The 13,923-nt window shown below is 36.8% G+C and overlaps 1 protein-coding gene across 1 annotated transcript in view; it reads right to left on the bottom strand.

Annotated features, from left to right (window-relative positions):
- The window catches only part of ZNF277 (zinc finger protein 277), a 123,343-nt gene that overhangs the window by 50,070 nt on the left and 59,350 nt on the right, over positions 1-13,923 (bottom strand). Inside the window, exon 2 of the mRNA XM_058528544.1 lies at positions 7,499-7,700. Within this exon, the coding sequence (XP_058384527.1) occupies positions 7,499-7,700 (202 nt within the window). The remainder of the gene's footprint in view (positions 1-7,498; positions 7,701-13,923) is intronic.

Below are 13,923 nucleotides of genomic sequence, written 5' to 3'. Positions count from 1 at the left end.
TACCCTGTAAAGGCATGGAAATGATTAAACTTTACTATCCCCCAATTCAATAAACAGACATATGGGAAAGGTAAAATGAATTATTTCTAGTAATAACAAAGTTTTTCTGAAATCACATCTAAGTTAGCACGAATTTAAAATGAAACAATGATTAAATAGGCTTTATCACATACTTTCCAACAAATTAAAAGTTGGGTGGTTATCTTATACGTCAAAAGAACAGAGGTCATAATAATAATGCAATGAGAAGTCAGTTTAAATTCAATATCTATAGAATAAGATAGAAAAATTCCATACGTCCACACTGTATCTGAAATGAGGCAAATTTAGCCTTTGGAAAAATAGTTAGGCTTACAATTCTCGTATCTAACGAGCAGAGTTAGAAGAAGCACACTGACTAAATTTAAAACCAAGCATAACACCCAGACCTGCATATCTGATGCAAGAGGCAGTAAGACGACAGGAAACAACAAGCTGTTCCTCTTTCCATTTATCCAACAAGATTTATATTGGCAATTGCAATCTTATTTATCAAATGGTACCAAGAAGAGAATGTGTTCTCCTTCATGGAGAGAAAGGAAATGGAAAGGCTGACTCTGTAGTTGACAATTTATCAGGCTACAGGGTTGATGGATAAAAACAGAAACTTACAACAAAGAAAGAAAACCTGTGAAAGAGATGTGACCTACTGAAAGATGAAGTGCGCAGAAAGAGTAGGAATTTGGACATTTTAAATGGCTTAATAAAGCACCTAGCAGTGTTTTGCAAACAGCAGGTGCAAATAGTAGGTCCACAATAAATGTTTTAAAGAGGTAGAAGAGCATTTGAAGATTCCTGCAAGGTTCTCTAAGTAACCTCCAGCTCCCAATATTTTGTCTCCTTTTTATTCTTTTATTCTTACTTCTCTTCTTCTTAACATTAATTTCCTAATCCCATGGTGCTCTAGAGAAAGGTCATTCACGAAAAAAATATGTGCCGAGAGAGAAGACTTACAGAACCATAACATGAGCTAACAAAAATACAAATGGATGACAACACTAAGTATAGAATATATAAGGAAAAGAAGTAAAGGAATAATGTATAAACATAGAACCACATGTTTTAGTTCTCTTTCTTCTCATGTACAACCATACTGTCAACCTGGATGGGTAAGTAAGGGGAGAGCTTTCCTTACACAAAAAGGCTAGACCTTATCTTAAGAGATCTGAAAATGATGTATCTTAGGCTCCAGCTCAGCTTCAAACTATAAATACTATACATGTTGCACTATGACCCTATGGTTAGCTCCCTGGCTTCCATTTTAGAAGTATCAGAAGAAGACAAGAGCATATCAGATCCATCAAAGTACACAAAAAGAAAAAGTATCTACAATAGGCTGAAACATTATTTCCTTGGCCACCCTACCCTGGGCCAGCTTTGGCACCCTCCAGTCCTCAGTATCTTATACAGCTACTCTTATTCTCCTCTTCCATTCCCCACTAGTTGCTTTATTTCCCCCTGGGGGAGAGAGAAAAAAGGGAGAAGGAAAAGGCAAGAGAAGACTTAAAAGAATAAAAATGACAATTCTAGCCATTTTCCTTATTCTCCTCTCAGCATATTTTCTATTGCAAAGTGGTGACAGCAATGAAGGAACACAGAACTTCTATGAGAGATGTCAGGAATAGAAAATGAATTATTCTTCCAAATTGAAATATACAGACATCTATTTTCACGACTAATCAAATTCATACAGCAGACCCAGGTGCTGACATAACTTATTTAAAAAAACAGGACAGCCAAGTTCTATCTGGAGTTCCCTCAGGGCTACCACTAGATACACCAAGGAGAGTTCATCACTCCTGATTACTACTCCACTGAAGACCAGCTAGGCGATACCCTCTGGGCAAAACTGAGAATAGCGGTCAGCCCTTTATCAGTTCCATTCTGGGTAGAAAAGTACCCGTGTGAAACTACATGAAGCAGACAACCAGGTTAAGAGCTGATACTAGCGACCAGACTGTCCTTTGAATTGTCGTTGACTTATTTTCGGGTTAGGGTTAGGGTTAGAGTTAGGGTTAGGGTTAGAAGAGTCAACACAATAAGAGTCTCTTATCTGCACAGATCTTGTGCCAGAAGAAGTGTCGCTTTTTAAATTAAGGCTATGGTCAAACCCTCACAGTTGATGATTTAATAAGTGACGCCACCAGCCCTGCAGGCAACAGTGAACAGAGGAGCAGGGACTTTGCATTCAGAGATATGAACCTGAATTTCAAGTTTTCTAACTTTTCTGAAACTCAGTTTACTCATTTACAAAATGAATTATTGGTAACTGAATAGGATAATACATGTAAAGCAGTGTCCAACATCGTGGGTCTTTAATAAATGGTAGTTATTATAAGAAAAAGTAACATATTTAGATAAGATTGACGTAGTAAAGAATTTATGTTTATTTCAGAGAAGCACTCGTGCCTAAAACAACAACAAAAACAACAATAACAACATGTCATCAAACATTTTTCATGAACAAGTCAAAACAATTATATTAGTGGTGTTAGAGGGCACATACAGGTGGCTAAGGTGGTGGAAGAGTAGAATGATAATGATGATGACAAGGATGACAATTACTAGCAGCTATCATTACTGAGACCTTACTCGCTCAAGGTCACATACTTAGAATGTCAGAATTGGGATCTGAAGTTGGTCTCTCTGGCTCCAAACCAAAATCAAATCTTCTACAACACAGTGCCTTTAATGTCATGTGAGGACCAATCTATACAAGAATTGCAGAAAAGGGAAGACAGGGGCAGGAAAAAGCTCCTAGAATTATAGTTGTAATGGATACTTGAAGCACTTTTTCCTTTAAAGACCAAGGAGAATGCTTTTTGACAAGGCAAAACCGAACTATAGAAATGAAGTTTGAAGAAAGACAGAACGTCTTCACTTTCCGAAAAGCATACAACCTAATAGTAGCCCTTGCTCTGATTCGTTCCTAACTTCCTGCCTAAGTACTGAAAGTTGACACCAGCTGTTTGGGGCTGTTGATTTGGAACTGCTTGACTAGGCAAGAGGTGCAAAGAAATGCCCCAAACAGAGGTAACAATGTCCTCATTCCAAGAGTCAATGGGTCTTAGTCTCCAAGGGCTTCCATGTTTGGGTCCTGTCTCCTTGATCTTTGAAGAAAAGGTTCACACCATGTACTTGTTTTGTATCAGAGTTTACTTCAAGGTGGTAGGCACAAGGGAAGCAATTACTAACATCAAACAACTTAAAATCACGGAGAGATTCTGTCTAGCAGAACCTCAGCTGCCCTCCTCAAATAGTTAGGGAGGGCTTCCCATGGGATGAAGGGAGAGAAGACACTGCTATATGTTCATAGTCTGGCAGTCTTTACATTGGTTAACAGTTATTTTATTGTCCCACGAACAAGTAGTCATGAATTTTGGACATGATGTTTTTCAGACACCATCTCTAGGAATATCTCCGAGATGTTGTTAGGAAGCTTCTGATGGAAGGAGGACAAAACAGGTATTGAGCCCAACAGGCATAAAACTGTCATTTGAGTGTTCTCTTCCTGACGGAAGGTTGGTGACAACAACATCAAGGAAAAAATCATGTTACAAAAGCAAAATATAACCATAAATTACCATACAATTTACACATAGAAAATTATGTATACCTTATTGTAGTATACTGTATAAATAGATCTGAAATGTAACATACATTTGACTTAAGTCTAAATTTAAGATGCATCCTAATTAAACACATAACAGTACTTCTTTAGCTTATAATTAGAATTAAGAGGTGTCAATATAATATATACATTTTCCTGTGGTTGGCAGAAGCATTCAGACAAACAGCATTCAATTGGGAGATGGCTTAAAGATAGCAGATCTTCAAAACGTGTTTCTTATGGCATTTTTCCCTACCCACTAAAACATATTTTTCAATGTTAAGGGATTATTTATTATTTCTCTTCTTCATTTTTTCCTTTTCTTTTCTTTCATTTTTCCATTTCCATTAGTTTATTTAAAGCTACAATTGCAGCCACTCAATATATAAAGGCAGCTAGTATGAACTCTTTATTTGGATGACAGTTATCAAAGCATTTCATACTTTATTAAAAAGGTCATAAAAGTAATTATTAGGTCATCAGCAAATAGTCTTTTTTCTTTTAAAAGAACTTCAATCATGTCTCACAGAACTACCTCACAAAAAATACTTGTAGTAATATCTTGCCTGTCCAGCCCCCCATTGTAACTGCTGTGCTTATTGACAGAGGCATAAAGATTTGAGATATGGTTGTTAATTAAGTAGTACTGAAGGAGAGGAATTTAATATAGAAAGGGACAAGAATGAAGGAGTTAACATTTATCATCTGGAAAAATTTTATCTACTGACTAAAGCCAGCAAATAGCTCAGTATAAATAACTATGAAATGGTTCAAAGTAAAGATTTTTATTTTTGTTTTTGTTTTAGTCCCTCTGCCTGAAAGTTTTACTGTTACTTTGTTCCAACAAAAAATGTCAAATGTATTTAACATGAAAACTTATAACTTATTTCTTGTAAAGCACAAGTCCATCTCTTTATCATTTTTATTACTTATTATACTCAGAAGTAACAAATCCTCTCTGAGAAGTCATATATATACATATGAATTATTCAATCTGTAAAGAAGTTCTGAGCAAATTAATTCATGCCAATTGAACATCTTATGTTCCCCTCTCCCCCTTATAATTGTTTTTCTAAAGTTAGGAAAAAGTCATATAACATTGAGAAGATTCCAATTTAACTCTGATCAAAAATAGTCAATGCTTTTTGTTTTGGAGAGGAATTTTTAGATTCCCTAAAGAGTGGGAGTTATTATCTAAAGGAGACTAAATATATTAAAAGGTACTTAAAAGCAACAGAGTTTACTCATATACATTCCTGGTAAATTTGAATTAATCACATTTTCACTTCCTGAGAGTGAAAATTTTATATAGTTAGGAAGACAGTCGACAAGGAAAATCTAGGTTTTCCAATTTAAAGTACATGTTAACTCTACATTTTGTTTAGAAAGCACTTAGATACCTATCTTTTTCTTTTTAATTAAAGCTTCCATTTTATTACATAACTGCATTTAGAGGGTGATTGATCCCAACATTTAATTATTGACTCCTAAACCCTGAGACCTAGTAAATAATTTGATTTTTCCTGCCCAGAAACGGATAAGATTAACACCAATGATAAAAGAGAGAGCTAGATTAGTACAAATATAGCTACTTAGCTATCATACATAAGAACAAAAGATAAAATACCAACTGACTCACTCATTCCTCACAGATTTTAGAAGAGAAAGAAAAATCTTAACACTACTCAATTATCACGGGTAGGCAATAATTTTATACAATTTTTGAGGGAGAATTTGCATTTATATGATACAACAGAGTAAAAGAATAGTTTCACATCAAAGAAATGCTGAGTAATACAAGACTTACAAGAGATAACTCATTTGATAGTCCTGTCGTTGGTTATTTGAATAAGAACAGAATTCGAAGATCTCTAGCCTAACAAGTGTCTAAAACAAAATCAACAGATCTGACTATATGTAACTAGGTATCATGTATAAGAAAGTTCTGGGAGTATTCTGGGACATATATACATACGGGATATATATACATATACACACACATATATATACAAATATTTTAATTGAAAAGAAAGAATAATGAATGAGAATGAGAAGCGTGGAGTGGTTCCTCTAAAAGTATGTAAGAATTAGTTTATGCTACCAGTTGGTGGCCTATATTATTCCTATAACTCTCCTCCCCTAATCTATTCTATTTCTGCTCCCTGACCAGGCAGCACCAAAATCGACTCAAAAATAGCAATGCTGAGTGGATATAAGGGGCCATAACACAGAATGCATGCAGCAGACGTTCAGTATTGGTGTTACACAGTTAAGAAGGATATGAAGGGTTAGAGAATAGCTAACATTACGGTATTCCGGCTATTCCAACTTAAAAACGAACTGCCACTCTAGAAGTGTAGGGTATTTAGAACCCTGAATTAAACTTTCTCAAAAGTTAAATTTCCACAAATGATAATTAGGTTTTCAGATCATCGTAAATGCTTATTGAAAACTCAAGCTATAGTTACAGAAAAATAAGATTTCAAATATATCTTTGGTAATCAAAATACAATGAAATTTTTGGCTACCAATTAGGTATAAAAGATGTCTCAGGCACTAGCAGGTGCTCTACATACCCTGTTTTATACAATACTCGACATTCTTTTGAGGGCTGGTGTTACCTTCATCTTATAGATGAGGAAATTGATGCTTAGAGTGGTTAGGTAGCTTGCTGGAAGTCACATGGTTAGGAAATCACCAAGTCTGCATTCAACCCTAGGCCTGCCTGGTTTCACAGTCCACTCTTTGATAATACAGCTTGCTGCTTTGCAAGACTCATCATAAGAAAAAAGCTGCTTACTAACAATGATGTAGTTTTGGAGATACAGAGTTTAGATGCAGGGATATTACAATATCTGGGCTACTCTAACGTTTTGTAGGGAAATCAGCACAGAACGTCTCAAAATGGGACCTTACCAGATATATCAAAATGTGTGCTTTCAGTAACTACAGAAAGCTAGTCACTACCATGATGCCATTTCTATGGAAAATACTTTCCAAGTTTCAACTAATAATGACATGAACATAACTGTTCCACTATAGCTGCTTAGGAGAAGGCATTTCTCTTGGATAATCACTTCTAGGAATTATGAATTGGGGCAAAAAGGAATAATTGACTATGGTACTTGTCTGTTGGTATGGATCATTCTAAGTCAGGTGCTCAAAAGTTGGAGTCTAGCTCTCTTTGGTCCATGTCTGTATAAGTTAGGTTCCTACATTTCACACATGCCCAAAGTTGGCAATTCCTCAACCACTCACCTCTATCTGCTCTTCATCTTCCTCTCAAAATCTCAGTCACTGACCTCAACACCTGTCTACTTTTATACCCTCTTGGCTTGTTGAATGACAATTTTTTTCTGGTTTTCAACCTCATCACAGGACTTAAGCTGAGAGTTCTTTGGACAAAATCCTTTTCGCTTGAAAGGCTCCAAGGATCCCTGTTCCCAAACACTGCCCTTTGGGTCACATTTTACCAAGTCTGTTCTGGACTTTCTGGAAGGACTTACTCAGTTGGAGAATGCCTATGGCCTGAACATGAAAAGAACATCAGTCTGATAGAGATCAACAATGTCAACAATCTCATGGAATGTGGCAAAGGGAATATTATCTACTCTTTGGAAAGTTGGTGTGTTTCTAGAATTTGTAGGACATGCAACAGTATGAGACATTCTCAGATACAACTTACACACTCAAGTAGGCAAACGAATGCAAAGATTTTTTAAAAAGTCTAAGGAGAAACCTGAGAAAGAATATGAATTTTCATATTTGTCTAGGAATATTTTACATATAAGTTATGCCTTTCCTCTAAGAATAATAAATTTAATTCTTTTATGGACAAAAAAAATTTACCTTTGGAAATCAGCCACCAACTTGACATCAGCTATCACAATCTTATGTTCAATAATCATGTGCTTCAGAAGTTTGTCTTGTTCAGCCACAGGAAAATGTTCTTCACAGAAAATACAAGGCACAGATGGAGAACCTTCTAAAGTGGTGGTGCCACCTGGATTTTCTGGCAGAGAAAGTGGCTCCAAGATACAATCCTTACTGTCTGGAAGAGACAAAAAGAAAAAAGAGAAAAGCTGAAACCAACTCTCTTCAGAAGGATGATTTCTCACCTCCTGCATTAAAAAGAGCCTAAAGATATTTACATATCTCCAAAATGAAAAATACATAGTGCCAGAAAGCAGCATACTTGATTATCATTTTAAACAGCTTCTGTAACCCAGAGGGAGTATTGCAAAGCAGCTAGAACTCCTCATTTGCCGGCTTGAATGGGGGAAATCCATTTGTCAGGGCAGCTGTTCAAGCCTTCTTCTTGGACACTGGCCAATGGCAGCAATTCCAGGGGTACTTGGAAGGGGAAGGCTGCAATATGCTGGGTTAAGGTTCTAAGGCCCAAGTGTGACCTATGGCTGAGAGTTATCAACACTTTGGGAAGTAAATGGTATATGTTGAGGCTATAGATAATGCCAGGCCAGTCTTTTAAGTTGCTTCCTGTTACACCTGCAAACTCTTTTCAGTTTCTGATTATCTGTCATGTGCAAAGAAGATAGCTCTCATACTGGTTTGACACAGCATGTGCTGGGTGGCCCAGGTGGCAATTTTTGAGGTTGATTTATGTCTACCATTTGCTTATTTACACAATTATGTATCATAATTAAAGTTCTTGTGAACAAAGAGATGAATGCTCAATTACTAGACATACATGGTAAATATTTTTCTTGTCTATACTATTCCATTTCCTAACATCACGTATAGTATCTTTAAGAGTTGAGGTGTGTAAGGTCTATAGCTCTGAATTCAGGGCCTCAAACTACAGCCAGTTGTGTCAGGAGCTCTCTTCAGTCTTTCAGGGTGGAAGACTGGACTTGTTACTTTATGGAGGCTATTGAGTAGTTACTAAGCAGGCAACTAGGGTAAGGCATCTGGCATCTGAGGAAGGGCAGGGAACCTTCCTCAGAAAGAAAGACAGCTATTGCACAGACAACAGTCTTTGGAATTAGGTTATTATTAATTCTACTGTTAAATTTTATTTCTTATTTTTATCTTACTCTATCTTATCTCTAAAGGCCTTCTTAATTGAAGAATTCATTGAATCAGTTCCTGGTGCACTGTTGACCATGGTTTAAGAATTGGATAAGTGATGTAAGAGGGCAGCATTCATTCACTCACTTAACAAAAATCAGCTGAGTATCTACCCACTGTTGGTCCTTCCTGCTCAATGTTGCATAACATGATCCTTACCATCAAGGCTTAAGTGCTCACAATTTGTTTGAAGGTACAAATAAGTTAAAAGGATAAAGAGATAGAGAATGTACAGGGTTTATGGGAGTATGGGGATAGGCGGGATCACCTAACAGCTAGAGAGGGAAGGCATTCCATAGGAGATGTCCTTGGAGATGTCCTCTAACACATCACTTATAATACTCTGCTCATATTAAAGGATGCTAAATCAAACTGTTTATCTTAGTTCCATAAAATTATTTAATACCAGAAAAGGTGAAAACAGGGTATACATGACAATAGGAAGAATATTTAAAATATACAAGCACTTCAGAAGCACTATTAAAATTGGTGTGTTACCAATTATTATATTTATTAATATGGTAATGGAATCAAGGAATTCTGGAATTCTACAGTTCTAGGTTAAATTCTGCAGGAACTTAAACCCAAATGTGAAAAAATAGGATGGGGGAAAGATAGATAAGTAATATACTTATGAAACTCTATAATAATATTTTACATTCAGTAGAATAGGACAACAAAAGGCAGCATATTCTCAATAAAGGTAACATTAGTAAACATTACGTGCCATCTAGGAAATAACAAGTACTGTATTACACCCTTCTCCCCAAGTTTCACTGAGATATTTGACTGCTTGAATACAGGAAACAAACAATGCATTAATAATCATCAGCAACAGCAAGAACTAACATTACCAGGTGTTTGCTATTTGTAAATTACCAGCAAAGTGCTTTAGGGCACTTTCTCAATTAATCCTAACTATCTTATTTGGTTAGTACTATTATAACCCTCATCTTTTAAATGAGAGAATTGAGACTTAGAAAAGTTAAATAATTTTCCAGCCACAGTGTTAGTAAGTGGCCTAAACATAGTAAGTTGCGCCTAAATTCAAACACTGCATTATTCTGACCTCAATACCATAAGGCATTTCCCCAACTCTGTGTTTCTTCTTTAATATGTATGTTCAATGCTGTTTTGAATTAATATGTATTTAGAAACCACACTGAATGTATATGTATTCTGCCAGTGTCCTGCAGTCTCCCAATTACTACTTCCACCAGCAATTCTTAAACCAATCTCAGGAGCCCCCATCCTCCAAAAACCACTGGGTACAGTTTCTATCATTGTCTTTATTCTTTCCTAAGGCTTTACAGTAAACTCTCTGCTACTCTACTGTGGTTCACTTCTCTTCCCTCTTGTAATTTCAATGCCCAGTTTCTCTTTTTTCAAATTATTCCTAAGACAATAGACCCAAATGTTCAGACATACGAGAACCAAATTGCTTGTGTTCACTGTAAAGGTATACAGGAACAAAATCATAAATATGCAAATTTTATGTATGAAGACTTTTGTTCTGGGAGTTACTAAGTTATATTTGGGAACCTGAGTTACTATGTATTCCAGAAAATAAAAATTTTAGTATAACATTTTTATACAAGAAGATTTTACAGTTTTCTCTGACTTCCTAATCATTTAGCATCGTGCTCAAATTTTTAACAGCATTGATCATATAAAGTAATTTGTTTACCTATTTGTCTCTCCCTCCCCCCTTCAGACTGTTAATCCCTGGAAGAGAAGGTCACCTTTATTTACCTGGCACATACACTGTATGTTATCCCACCATGACTATCACCACTATTGTGTGTTTATTTTGTGCTGGGCATTGTTAAGCACTTTATATGTACATTATTAACTCAGTTAACCCTCACAATAATCCTAAAACAGAGATTCCATTTCTATCCCTGTTTTACAGTTGAGGAAACTGAAGCACTGAGAGGCTAAGTGACTTGCTCTAGACAGCTAGTAAGTGGTGGAGCCAGAATTTGAATCCAAGCAGTCTAGTTTAAGCATTAGCACTCTTAAGCTATACACATCACTAAGGAGTTTAGTCCTTTTCCTATAGGAAGTAGAGATATTCCTATGTTTTAAATTGATATGGGGACAAGGACTGGAAAGAGGCAAGTCTCAAGAGGAGGAGATTGACCAGTTGGGAGACTACTGTAGATGTCCAAGTTTGAGGGCTTGTTTGAGGCAGCAATGTGAGCAGTGTTTAGAGAGGAGGGATAGAGGAGAGACTACAGAGATTAAACTGACAGTTCCTGATTATCGGTTGGCCATAGGCAGTGAAGGAGAAGACAACTAGGAAGCCTCCCAGGATTCTGGCTGGGAAGACTGTACAAATGGGGGTAACAGTCACCAATCTAAAAATACATGTAGAGAAGCAGGTTTTTTGTTTTGTGAGAGAGATGAATAATGAGTTAAGTTTTAGATGAGCTCAGATGATCTGCTCAGAAGTTAGCTATTCTTGACATGGCTGGCGGAAAAGGGCAGCAGTGACGGGTGTTGCATGCGATACCTTGGCGCTTTTCTTTGTTTGCCAGGCCCCTCCTGTCCAGGTCCTCTTATGGGCTTGATCCACTCCATCTCTCCAAGCCCAACAACAGCAAATACCTCTGTTGTAATTAATTATTTACATGTATATCTCTGCCTCTAGGGTAGTCTGTGAACTCCTAAAGTTCAAGGACTCACTTATTTTCATATTTATGGTGTAGACCATACAGTGCCTAAAATATAGAGGGTATTTGATAAGTGTTTGTTGGATGAAAAAATGAAAAAATGAATAATGGACCAGAGGTACTTACAACTAGAGTTACATCTTTAACTCAAGTTTCTAGGGAAATCCTATTTCAGGAAACACCAGTGGCTGGCTGTCTTCAGGGAAACTTTCTCTGACCAGGATTGAGAGTAGTCCAACCATAATTACAGCCAGATCCTTAGTGCTGTGGGCCTTGCTGTAACAGGCCCATTGGTAATTAATAAACAATGATGTAAAAATTACATTGAATTCTAAGATAATAAATATTATTGAGTGTAATAAAAGTATATTGTATTTAATTAGGGATTTTTAAATTTTTCATGTAAAGATACTCTCCAGTAAACAAAGAACAAGTGGCATTTGGAATGCAGAGTAAGTTATACCACTCCATCAAAGGACATTTCTATGGGCTAGACCTGAATCCTAAATATATATTTTACTTTAGCGCAGTGGTTTCTGAATCTGTTTGAGTTTCATCACCTGGAGGGCTTTGTAAAAGTACTGATATCAAGACCTTATTGTAGACTGAGGAAAAGCAATTTTTACCAAGCAGTAGTCCCTAGACTGAAGCCTGGGAATCAATGGTTCCAAGGATGATCACATGGGGATTGTGGGTATCTTGAACTCATGGAAAAGTCCATAAATTAGGTGACAAGGCCTTGCGGCAAAGTTTACTTGATAGTCTATACTATCAAGTATAGAGAGCCCCTCAAATACTACAAGAACCCCCCAAATACTAAGCCATAGATCCTATAGAGAGCCTCCCAAATACTAAGCAATAGGTCAGCAGATATAACTCAGTAAGATTTGTCTAACAGATTGTTTATTTCCAGCTGCCACCACAAGAATCATATCTATATCCTACCACGTGGTAAAAAGATAATAGACACAGAAATATATAATTCTTTGCTACAGGGACCTTGAATTCTAAAAGGCAAAAGGAAGTAAATTATATCTAGCTCCTTTCAGCAAAGAGGCAAAGTATCTAGGAAATTCTGCTTTGGCCCAAAATCTGCTTCACACATTTGTTACAAATTAACGACAACAAATTTTCTGCTCTAGTTTTCACTTTGAACAGCAACTCTGTTCAAATGAACTGTAAAAAATACCATCCTGAGAAAACTGAGTTTTTGAGGAGATCCTAGCTGATTATGAACAAATTTATTGACTCTGGGTAAGATCCCCAAAGTGTCAAATTATTATTCTAGGCCTGCTTCTCAAAGTTTAATGTGCATATAATCATCTGGAGATTTTGTTAAAATGCAGATCCTGATGCAGTAGCTGTGGCAGCCAGGGAAATGCGCCAGTCAAATCTCCTGCTGCTCTGAGCATAACTGAAAGATTGCTTCACGTGTTGTGCTCCAAAATCCCACTTGCACTGAGGCCAAGCTTTCCACAGGCTCTCTAAGTAAATGATTACAAGCAACAGAAATAGTACAGCAGACTCATTCCTTTGATAAATGGAACTTCACTGACATGTGACATTGCCTGGAAGATTCCCATGGGCTTGCCAGAAACTTGCTTGGGACTGCGCTGCAGTCTGAGATTCTACTCAGCCCTTCTTCCTTCCCTCCTTCCTTCACAGTGGTCAGACCTATACTGCAACCTCCTCCAGCTCCCTCTCCTTTTTCTCTTTTCTGGTATCTTCCCCAACAAATCTCTTACGTGTCAAATCCTATCTTAGTGTGTGCTTCTTGGAGGCCATGAACTAACAAAGTAGATCTGGGAGGTAACTTGAAAATCTGCATGTCCTTCCCACTTGATGTCAGTCAGCCCATCCACAAACCATACTTTGAGTAGTAAGGTTCTATCTAGAGAACAAACAAGTCATGAATTCATAATACATCCATGTGCTAAAATACGTAACCTTAGACTTTGCAATGCATCATTACTGCCAAGTAGATAAAGGCTGCCGGTGCTCTGAAGGAAAAACAAGAAGCGTTTGAGGTTTCTGGCCCCCTTAAGTCAAATGAGAAAAAAAGCCCGTATCAACAAAGAATTGATGAGAAATTTTTCAGCATTCCATTGTAGGGAACTGCAGAACACCTCACACATCCTTTGCCTTTTAAGGAAGTCCTCACAATTTGCTTTGCACACTAGCACAACACCACTACTGAAACTCTAAAAAAAGTAAAGGAGTAATTTTGGTAATATACTCATCCTAGATCAAATTGGTTTAGTTGCTTATCACATTCTGACAATCTAATTAATCGATAACCATCATAAAAATTGGAATATCAAGATTGGCAGGGTATTTTTGTTTGTTTTTGTTGTTTTAATTCAGAAAATGCTGTAAACAAGCTCCTAGTTTCCAAAGTAAACATTTCCTTTACAGTTATTCTTTTTTTTTTTTTTTTTAAAGCTTCAGTACATGGTTGTGCATCCTACTTGCTGGTTTTAGTTCTCTATGTGAGCTGCCGCCACAGTATGA

This window comes from Diceros bicornis, chromosome 3 (genome assembly GCF_020826845.1).
Source record: "Diceros bicornis minor isolate mBicDic1 chromosome 3, mDicBic1.mat.cur, whole genome shotgun sequence".
NCBI classification, from domain to species: domain Eukaryota; kingdom Metazoa; phylum Chordata; class Mammalia; order Perissodactyla; family Rhinocerotidae; genus Diceros; species Diceros bicornis.
This window is presented reverse-complemented; position numbering and strand designations above follow the sequence as displayed.